This window comes from Abramis brama (assembly GCF_963993115.1).
Source record: "Abramis brama genome assembly, chromosome: 16".
Classification (NCBI taxonomy): Eukaryota; Metazoa; Chordata; class Actinopteri; order Cypriniformes; family Leuciscidae; genus Abramis; species Abramis brama.
Window position 1 is genome coordinate 29565974 of NC_139978.1, and position 10607 is coordinate 29576580.

Here is a 10607-nt window from a genome sequence, read left to right on the forward strand (position 1 = left end):
AGCTAATTGCAACTGCAATTTAAAGCAAACATGATTTTTTATTTTATTTTTGCAATATTTCTCTGTTTAAAAAATAGTAGATAGATTAAAACTATTCTACAGTGTTTGCTTTTTAAAAATGTAATTGAAAATTGCCTGTTTTACATTTCTGTTTGTATTATATTTTCCCAGCTGAATGATGAACACTTACAGGCAATCAGAATCCACCCGACCTCGAGCATTTAAAGCGCCAGACGACATAACAGCAGCGTGCATTGGTGTGTGGACGCTAATATAGTTATTTACAATGATTAAAACAGTGAGTAAAGGGGTAGATGACAATATTTATATTTTAAATGAACAATTAATTTAAACTTTACCAGCCGTTTTACTTTGTGTCAGCTTCTATATCGAATTACATTAAACTTCTGTCTAACAATGACTTTTATTTTGACATGAAGACCAAACTCCGGAAGTTTTCTCCGGAAGTCCCCGCTGAGTGCAGAGAGCGAGAGAGGGGTGCATGCAGATGTTCGAGAACAGGTTTATTTAATTGAAAAACAAAACGTATGAATTCCATTTGTGAGCTTTGCTGTGGAGACATGACTGTACCGCTTTTGCCGCGATTGAAGTGACCAATTTTAGGTATATGACAACTTTTGTTTTTAGTTTAATTTGGTAACGTTAAACGTTTCCTGTTGACGTTTGTCTATGGTCCTTCCTAATGACAAATTCACAAAATTCACAATGGTAACGATACTTTCCGAAAAATACCTTCAGTTTAACACTAGAAATATTTAATAAGTTAAACAGCATTGTTTTTAAAAGTGATTGTCTCTCTGTCATTTTGTTTATTATTTAAAGGAGCTATATGTAGAATTTAGAAACCATTATTATTGGCGACACCGGTGGCCGTTAAGCGAACTGCAGCCAACTTAAGTTAATGCTCGTGCTCTTGCACACGTAATGTACAAGAGGACTGAACGTGATCCGATATATTATACATACTGCGAAGTTGGCAACAGAGAATATTTATTCTGTACAGCTTTTTGTTTGTCTAATTTTTATGTTTTTTTTTTTTTAACAAAATGGACTGTGGAAAGTTGTCCAAAAGTAAACTTAAGCAGGGGACACACTTAACGACTGTAAGGCAGATTATGGATGTAATTTGATGTTTAAGACTGATCATGCCCAATGTGCCGAGTCAGAGACAGTTGCGTTCAGATGGTGTTCACAGTCGGTGTTTAAAATCTGCTGCAGTCGTTGGAAACAGTCTGTAAGTGTGTTCGGTTCAGTCTTAGAATGTTTTAGCTAGTCGTTAAGTGTGTCCCTGGCTTAAGGGGTAAATAGAAGTTGGAAATACCTTTGCACCTAAAATTATCAGCCAAAAACGGCATTCTCGGATTTTGGCTGAAAATATACTGCCCCTCCCCTGGGCATATTCGTCACATCCTTTACATTTTCCCGGCAAAAACGTCCCGAGTCCATTACATAATAATCAGTCAACTCAACATTCTTTCATAGAAAATATAGGATGTCGGGGAAGGTCTAGTTTTTTAAGGTTCGTTAGAAACTGTTCACACAATGGCATTAATACATGAAAATTCTTATTTATAGCCCCTTTAATTGTAGTTGTTAGTAACAAAAACTTAAGTAGCTAGGCTGTTGGATGAAGCTATTAACAATGGTAAACTTTCTTTAAAATCAATTTTATTGAACTTAAAGGACAAATCCAGTGAAAAATGAACCTAGGGGTAATTAACACATGGTTACCGAGTCGATCGTTCCCTGCGATGCATTTTCATGAAAATCGAATGTATAGAGTTTTATCTTTAAAAACAGATTAGCTCATAACACTAGTATATGGGGCACAGAGTAAGTAAAAGTAAATCGCTAGTTAATACCACTAACAAGGCTCAAAATAGCCTCACACTAACATGGTAGCATAATGAGGGTCCCTACATGCAAACCGAAGCATTGAGAACTTTGTAAGTGTACAGACAGTTTAATAAGAAGATACTTTATAAAGACAGTACATTACGCGTTTACAGACAGGCGTCATCTTGGAAAACAGTCTCGACTAATCGAGTCACGAACGCCGTGCTACGTTAGATTTCACTATGCGTAATTCCTATCGACCAGCTCACTTAGCACCAGAGCATGTGAGCGGAGTGGAGTGGTGAGAATCTCCGCTCATCGCTCACGGAACTGTTCACCTCTCCGCTCCCCCGCTCAAAGCTACATCAGGCCGCTCCGCTCATTATCGCTCAGCGCTCAACGAGGTTTGCTTCGCGCTCCACTCAAATCGCCCCCCGCTCACTCCAAAAAAGGAAAAAAATCTACATGTATATCACTTTTAGCTTAGACCACAGCCTTACCTCCTAAAGAATGAGTAACAACAACATTTTTCAAATAGAAATGTTTTATTTCAAATTACAGGCTTATGTAAGAAGGCTACACAAAAAGTCCTGTAAAATTAAACGAATAAATGGGCCTAATAATCTAAATAAAAATTATATAAACAAAAATATGATACATTTTTTAAAAGTAAATTAACTATAAGGCCAGAATTTTGATAAGTGAACTTCTGCGCAACGCGCACGATTAAAATTTAAATTGGCTTCCATACACACAAACTGCTGTAAAATTAAACGAATAAATGGGCCTAATAATATAAATATTATTACGGACGACACAGATTCGGCTAAATAAAACGAACCATTAGGTCTACTTGAATGAAAAAACGAATTTGTTTGAATATTACGCTATATTTAATTTACACTTTGTTACAAGTTACCGTATTCAATTTGCTAACCTTTTGTTTTCTTCCCAGCGTTTTCTTCCCCCATGTGTCTTTTGAGATTCCAAAATGAATCTTTGCTGACTGAAACGATGTCTCCACATTCGTTTTCTTGTACCACATTATCATTGTTAGTTAGTTATATTAATAGTACACCTGACCTGTATGACTTCTCATTTTCCTTTTTGAAGTAGCCTACTTTTTGAACTCCATTATTGAGCCGAGTTTTGACTGAAAATAGTCTACTGTTGATGACTGTGCAAGACAGATGGATCCTGGTTTAGGTTTGACTGAGCATGCTTCAGACTCGTGGTGTGAGCGGAGCGAAATTGGAGCGGGAAATAAGGCGACGCTCCGTCCTTTTAAAAATGCCGCTCTGCGCTCTGTCCAAGATCCGCCCGCTCGCTCCCGCTCCACTCCGCTCACATGCTCTGCTTAGCACGGCGTTCGTGACTCGATTAGTCGAGACTGTTTTCCAAGATGATGCCTGTCTGTAAATGTACTGTCTTAAAGTATCTTCTTATTAAACTGTCTGTACACTTACAAAGTTCTCAATGCTTCGGTTTGCATGTAGGGACCCTCATTATGCTACCGTGTTAGTGTGAGGCTATTTTGAGCCTTGTTAGTGGTATTAACTAGCGATTTACTTTTACTTACTCTGTGCCCCATATACTAGTGTTATGAGCTAATCTGTTTTTAAAGATAAAACTCTATACATTCGATTTTCATGAAAACGCATCGCAGGGAACGATCGACTCGGTAACCATGTGTTAATTACCCCTAGGTTCATTTTTCACTGGATTTGTCCTTTAAGTATTTTATGAGCTAAGGTCTTTAGTTTAAGTTTACCACCTCTGTATGTTGAGTGGGCTATTTAGCCTAGTTGTTTAGTAATAATAAAATGCAGAGACATATATATAAAAGCTCAGCAGACTGCAGTAATATGAATGCTTTATTCAACCAGTCCCACAGGTTCAAACTCTTCCGTGATTCAGCATGTCCTGCATGGAGAACATTGTTGTTTACATTCCCAAAGGAACAAGCGTCAAAAACATCCCCGTACAGTCCCTGTCCAGCTCCACGGCCAGGAAGATCCGTGTCGCTCTGTCTCAGCATGAATCAGAGAAACAGATGCCACAGACAGTCACGTGGATCTGTCCGGTTGAGCTGCGGGAAAAAGAAGTGGCTGTGGGCAAGGACAGCAGAGAAACGCTTCCACAGGGCCAGAGGCCGCTGGTCACCAAAATAACTCCAGGCCAGTTTTTTCTCCCTGTTGTGAGTTCCAGCATCACTGCCTTTAAGGTCTTAAGAACAATTTTAAAAACACATAAGTCCAAAATACAGTTTTCAGGGCTGGAGACTGAAGCGGCCCTGTTTCCCAGCATCAGGGATTCTGTTCAGCGAAATGCCATCATCGTGTTTAATGGCCAGATCTTCCTGTCAGTGAGAAAGTCACGCTACAGGCGAGTGAGACTGCAAAACACTCCCTCGACACCTTCAGGTGTGTGTCCGGTTTCTCCCAGTCAACAGCACCAGATAAACACCCCACCTAGTTGTCAAGCACAACCGCTCCCGGACCCTTCACCCAGATCACAACAGAACAAGGTGGGATATTTCACAATTCATGTTCAGTAATATTGGACTGCACTTACACTATCGGACGAGATCAAAATTTGAACTGAATTGAGCAACAACACTGACTTGGCAACATCGACACTGAACTGACTTGAGACACTATTATCTTCTCTAGAGTTGCTTTACAGCTGAATTTAACTTGTTTTATAATTGATGAACTCTAACATTATTCAGTTATTGAACTGATTTAAAGCAACATTGAACTAAATTAAGCCGGATTGTGATGAATTTTACAATATTTGCACTGTTATTTTCATCTTTAATAATGTGAAGCTGCTTTGAAACTATTTATATTGTATTAAATGCTACATAAATAAACGGAATGAAATTCTCAGATGAGGTTTCTTTAATTGTAACAAATTAACTTTAAATTTCAAAAACTATTTTTAAATTAAAACCTATTTAGATTAACTGTAGATAGTTAAAATTAAACCAGTTTATTGATACTCAAAGTAAAAAAAAACTATAAAATAAAAACAAAATTATAATTGTTCATTGATACTCGAAGAAAGAAATATTAAAAAATATGACACTCCAAAATCACTTAACCGGCTTCTTGCTGAAATATACTTGTTATAACCTCTTTCTCCGTTGTCATCACTCTTAAGATGATTTCAATTTCATGCTGCAAGGAATCTTGAAAGCAGCGTTATATAATAAAATGATGACATTTCAAAGCTGAATATGCTTTTACATTATGAAGGATCTCTTAAGAGAAAATATCAATTAGTATTCAACATCCCTTTTACATTACTTAGCTATAAAGGTTCAGAAAAATACAATATTTTGTGATTCTCTTCACTTTATATATTGAGCATTATTTGCTTTAGGTCTTTTATTTGATTTCTGATTGTTGCATGTCTCTTTCCAATCCACAGACTCAGGATGGTCAGGCTCCAGTTACAGATCTTGACATTAACCCGCACATTTCACCAAAATTGCACAAAGTCTCTGAAGAAATGCCTGAGCAATGCTGTACGGGCAAAGAGTGTCAAAAGGTCAAGCTTCAGTCTTTTATTTTACTCTGTGTAAAGTAAGTCTTGAAGATGGGCATGATAATCTTACACGATTAAAAGTGCTGCAAATGTTTTTGGTTTGAAATGCCATGCAGAAAATGCCGTGAGAACTAAAATATGACCTGAAAAACTTTTTTGGCTAATTGAAAAACAAATGTTCACTGCCTGCCTGTCAATCATTTTACCTGGCTATTTGTTGGCACCCCCTGGTAGCATTTCTTGTTTTTAAGCCAGAAAGACAGAGAAAATAGCCGATTTCATTGATGATTATTAATGAACTTTACCTTTGAATTAACAGGAAACCTCAGAGTCCAGGTCAGCGATTAGCCCACCCAAATCTCCTGAGGATCTGGAGTCCAGTCAGGAGCCCAATATCCTCCAGCAGTCCCAGATCATCCACGCATCGGCCAGCGTCACAGAGCAGCCTGAAGCAGCAGCTGGAGAAAGAGAGGCGCACGAGGATGACAATGAGTGTTTAGAGGCCGCATTGCTCCCCAGAGCTGAGAGCTGTCTTGCTTTTGACTTTGAACAGTTGGCCCAGGAGGAGAGAATCAACAACCTACGAGCTCGGCTGAGGCAGAAGGAAGCCGCCCTCAGCATCTTTAACTCAAAGCTGACGGATCAGATTTAGAGGACCAGACTTTTCTAAAGACGTCTGTTCAAGCGGTGTCAAAATTCCTCGTACATAATTTCATTTGAGCAGCAGAAGAAATGTCTAAAACTTTAAGTTCATTAATTAAAATATTGTCATTTAAATAAAATAATAGTGTCAAAAAATTGCATTTTTGTGCAATAAATACAATGAGTAATTTAGCAGTTTGCTTTGGCACAGTTATCACAAGATCTGTTTAGATTTACTTTAGCTGCTAAAATTAAAATGTCAGTCGGTTCATTGGTTGCAATAAAAAAGGTTTTGTGTCAAACTAAGAATTGGTTATTAATGTACCCACACATCTGACTGGTAACATAACGTTTTGTCTCTATTTTATCTCTAAGTGTGTACTCTGTGATTGACTGTGAATGCGTTCCTTTGTTTTATCATTTCAGTTGAAGCCCACACACTCCAAAATCACTTAACCGGCTTCTTGCTGAGATATACTTGTGATAACTTCTTTCCCTGTTGTCGTCACTCTTAAGATGGATTTCAATGTCATACTGCAGGGAATCTCTAAACCGGCGTTCTATAAGATAATGATGAAAAGTTATATATGCCTACACATATATTCAAAGTTATATATGCCTACACATAATGAAGGATCTCTAAAGGGACAATATCTGTCAGATAAATTCATGCACCAACTCCCTTTTACATTACTTAGCTATAAATGTTCAGATAGATACGTCAATTTTGATTTTGTGTTGTCTATTTATTAGATTTCTTTTTTTTAGTTCCATGCGTCTTCAGCAAAAGACAAGCTTTGCGATTATGTGTCGTCTGTGTGTAGAGGGAAGGGTAGGATGTGTGCGGGCGTGTGCTGTTGGCCCGTCCCCTCCTGGTCCTCCTATAAGAGCACACCAGAGTAAGAACGTCAGTAGCTCTTTAGAGACCAAACCATAAAAAAATAGACATGCCATCAGACGGACTTCCAGCCTGTCATCCCAGACGCCTTCAGATTTTAAGAGGATTCATGCTGAAGGTAAGACTCTTCATGCACTTACCTAGAAACACATATTGCAACGGGATGCACCAGGATCAGGCTTTCAAATTAAAGACCATTACACCTGTTGCATGTTATCTGGATGTAGAATTTAGGGGGAAAAGACCACATCATGCTGCTTTTTTGTTTCGAGATGTTTAGAAAGACTCCACTGACGGTAAGAATCCATAAAAGCTGGTCAAAATAACTTTCCTCTTTTTTTTGCGCTAAATGACTAGTTTGCATAGATGACTCAAATTACCTTTTGTGACCAACAATTACTGCCTCCAATGCAGGTTTGCATGTTAGGGAGCTATTATGACGTTGCTTTGTCGTGTGGGTTGTAGGAAAAAATAGATCCGCAATGCATGTCATCGTATCAAAAGGTCAAGATGATTAATGCTTTTGCAAAGTCATTTTCTGAGTCAGCAGATTTTTGTGTACACTTAAAAATAAATTGCCATCAATGGTTCCATGAAGAACCTTTAACATCCATGGAACTATTGTACAAAAAGTTCTTTATAGTGGAAAATGGTTCAATAGATTATTAAAATGTTGACTGAAAGATTATTTGGGGAACCCAAATTGGTTCTTCTACGCTCTTAAATATAAAGTTTCCAAAAGGGGGGCTTCACAGCGATGCCATAGAAGAACCACTTTCGGTTCCCCAAAGAACCTTTCAGTGAACAGTTCTTGAAAGAACCATTTCCATGAATGTTAGAGGTTCTTCAGGGCTTTCAATGGCACTGCCATTGTGACTTTTAGTACGTTCTCAATTCAGTATGATTTGCAGAACAAAATGCGTCACGACGTGTATTCATTGCTTTGACAAAAAGGAGTGAATCCCTCTGATAAGATGCAGCTTGCTGAGAGTTTGTTGTTTCTGTTGAAGCAGGTGCCCAGCTGGCGAAGTGTGTGCGTTCTCTACTCCCTGTACTGCGTCCTGATTCTGCCAGACGCTGGCGAAGCAGCCAAAGCACGCTGTGGACGGGAACTAGTCGCTGACCTGGAGTTTGTGTGTGGAGAGCGTGGTTTTTACAGAGGTCAGAGTCACCTACAATCTTCATCTTATGCAGAAACTAATGTTTTCAAAGATGTGTGTGCTGATCATGTGGGTCAAAGGACAAACCGTTTGGTGAGGACACAGTGATATAGAAGTAACTTGCATGTCTCTAAATCTTTAATCTCACTCACAACATCATATCATATTCATACCAATGAATATCAGTGTGTTAAAAGTGGCCTTGCCCTGAAGATACAGACAGTAGTATCAAGTCAAGCCCTTATCATTATGGTGCTGATGCAAATCACCCTAACAACCAATAGCAAACAGTAACTGTCTTCTGTTGTGGGTGGCGTGGCCTGAAGTTATAGTTATTGATATAAAACACCCCATTAATGACAATACAATTTACCACACCCACATGTACTCTTGATTTGCGGTTGTTGATATAAACATTTTTTTATTTCTACTAACTGAGGCCCTTTCACCCTGTTCCATATCCAAGGCCACCTTGATACGTTTCTTGTTCTCATTCACTCCTTTTCTCAAAAAGAACATTATGACACGGTCTCAGTGACTCTTATTTCAATAATTTCACAAAAATTGGTATTGTTTGTCAATGACTTTTCACTCCTAATTGTAGGTGAAAGTTCAATAAAATAAAGAAGAATTGATTTGATACAGAAATTTAAAAATTAAAGTCTTTACTATCATTAATTTAATGCGTATTTGCTGAGTAAAATAATTCATTTCTTTCAAAAGAAAAGTACTGACCCCAGGCAACTGATTGGTAGTGTGTGTTCACCCCATTTTAACAGTTACAACTAACTCTTATAAACATGACTGGCATTAAAACCTTTAAAATTTTCCTTTGTGTCTGTTGGTGGTTAGGCAAACCTGGAGCAGCTCGTAGCGGCGGTCCTCGCTCTCGTGGGAAAGGGATCGTCGAGCAGTGTTGCGTGCGGGGATGTGACCTCCAGCATTTGGAGTCGTACTGTGCCAAACCCAAGAGGGTGCGCCGCGACGTCCCTGCATCCCTGCAGCAGACTTTGGTGAGACTTCAACTCTATAGACGGTTAAAAAAAAACTTTGCAGACAGTCTTCAGGAGCAGGGTTGAAGACCTCTTCTCCAAGCTTACAAAGGCATACAAAAGCCTATAGAAGACTGAAGACTCGCCTACCTGAAGTTTATTTCCAACTTGCTTCAGCTCACCTGCATGTATATTTTCAAGCGATCCTGAAGACCTTGATTTGCTGCTTCAGGTGTTTGAATGAGGTTGGAACTAAACTCTGCAGGACAGTGGGTTGCCAGGACCAGGGTTGAAGACTTCTGGCTTAGAGGAATAGTTGAAAAATGAATATAGTCTTTTACTCACTAGCCAATTTGACTTACTTTCTTCTGTGAAAAGGACACATTTAAAAAAATATATACTGGTCAGTGGTCACTCTTGCCCATTAAATTACAGTGTCATTTAAATTGTTCATGTTATCTGAAGCCCATCATTAAAGTTCGATTGAGGGTGATCATCACGATATGATACTTTTATAGACTTTTTTTTTTTATTCTGGACTGGAGCTTGATAACCAGTCCTCATTTATTTTGATTGCGTTTAAGAAAAGTGTTAAAGATATAATAAAAAAATTAACCTTTTGTGTTGTATGGAAGAAAGAAACTCACATGTATTAATATTGCCGATTGTTTCAGCAAAGTAAAACCTTGCAACTTAGAAACCCAGCAAATTCCATGAAAATTATACACAATTCCTTTTTGTTTGCTGCAGGAAGATCAGTTTTGGCTGTTGTTTCAGCGGCGATACCAGAAGCTTGCAGGGATGACGAGAGATGAGGAAGCTGCCTCTCATAGACTCAGAGAGCAGACGCTCTACCGGTGGAACAACAGAGATTCAGTATTACTAAACACCAACACACTCAACCGACCCCCTTCAACACACCAACATCTTTCCACTGAGAGAATGACATCAAGACCAACATTTATCCCCCACATCCGATAGTCATGGCTCTTTTTGGGATCTGCGTGGACTCTATGAATCATCTTCCTTTTCTAAGAAAGACTTTTCCGTCCTTGCAGAAGTATAAACTGAGGACTATTTAAGAGAAACTAGAAGGCAAGATGCCATGAAAGGGAAGAGTGGTGTGTGTGTGTGTGTGTCTGAACATGGCTTGTACTAGTTTCACATTTGTCGAATTGTATTTTTTCATTTTGTTTTCAGCTTCCCTCCTAGCATTGACTTCTGGTTTGGGGTAAATGAGTTCAAAGCAAGTTGAAAGAGTTTGTATGCTACTCTTAGACTTGATAGACTCAATATGGGAACACTGATGCCTTAAGTCATTTTGAATGTAAATGTGACATGTTTTTATGAAAGATTACTGATATCAGTAAATATATTTTCTTAAATGTTTTTTATGGTTTATTTATGGTCTGTATATTACTGTATGATTAGGTTTTTATAATACTTGTGAAATATTCAAATGAAAGCAGATTTGGAAAGAAACTTTAATTAAAAAAAAATTGTGAG

At 38.3% G+C, this 10607-nt stretch overlaps 2 protein-coding genes across 3 annotated transcripts; both read left to right on the forward strand.

The window, feature by feature from the left end:
- The first annotated feature begins 454 nt into the window (after positions 1 to 454).
- Positions 455 to 6355, forward strand: LOC311098314 (uncharacterized protein). 2 transcript variants are annotated; one of them, XM_084138450.1, is made up of 4 exons: positions 455 to 546; positions 3744 to 4384; positions 5293 to 5412; positions 5729 to 6355. In XM_084138450.1, exons 2-4 carry the CDS (start codon positions 3776 to 3778, stop codon positions 6059 to 6061), a joined length of 1062 nt encoding a protein of 353 aa, XP_083994576.1. In that variant the 5' UTR covers positions 455 to 546; positions 3744 to 3775; the 3' UTR covers positions 6062 to 6355. The 2 variants fall into 2 exon arrangements, with proteins under 2 accessions (XP_083994576.1, XP_083994575.1); XM_084138449.1 differs by having other exon boundaries at positions 474 to 624.
- A 606-nt stretch (positions 6356 to 6961) lies between these two features.
- Positions 6962 to 10607, forward strand: igf3 (insulin-like growth factor 3). Its single transcript, XM_084087374.1, has 4 exons — positions 6962 to 7067; positions 7963 to 8110; positions 8962 to 9122; positions 9852 to 10607. The coding sequence occupies exons 1-4, from the start codon at positions 6999 to 7001 to the stop codon at positions 10080 to 10082; spliced, it is 609 nt and encodes a 202-aa protein (XP_083943500.1). The 5' UTR covers positions 6962 to 6998; the 3' UTR covers positions 10083 to 10607.

Coding starts and splice junctions, on each gene's coding strand:
- LOC311098314 (XM_084138450.1), top strand. CDS start 3,776: ATGTCCTGCATGGAGAACATTGTTGTTTACATTCCCAAAGGAACAAGC. Junction 4,385..5,292: donor CCAGATCACAACAGAACAAG/GTGGGATATTTC, acceptor TCCAATCCACAG/ACTCAGGATGGTCAGGCTCC. Junction 5,413..5,728: donor CGGGCAAAGAGTGTCAAAAG/GTCAAGCTTCAG, acceptor TTGAATTAACAG/GAAACCTCAGAGTCCAGGTC.
- igf3 (XM_084087374.1), top strand. CDS start 6,999: ATGCCATCAGACGGACTTCCAGCCTGTCATCCCAGACGCCTTCAGATT. Junction 8,111..8,961: donor AGAGCGTGGTTTTTACAGAG/GTCAGAGTCACC, acceptor GTTGGTGGTTAG/GCAAACCTGGAGCAGCTCGT. Junction 9,123..9,851: donor CATCCCTGCAGCAGACTTTG/GTGAGACTTCAA, acceptor TGTTTGCTGCAG/GAAGATCAGTTTTGGCTGTT.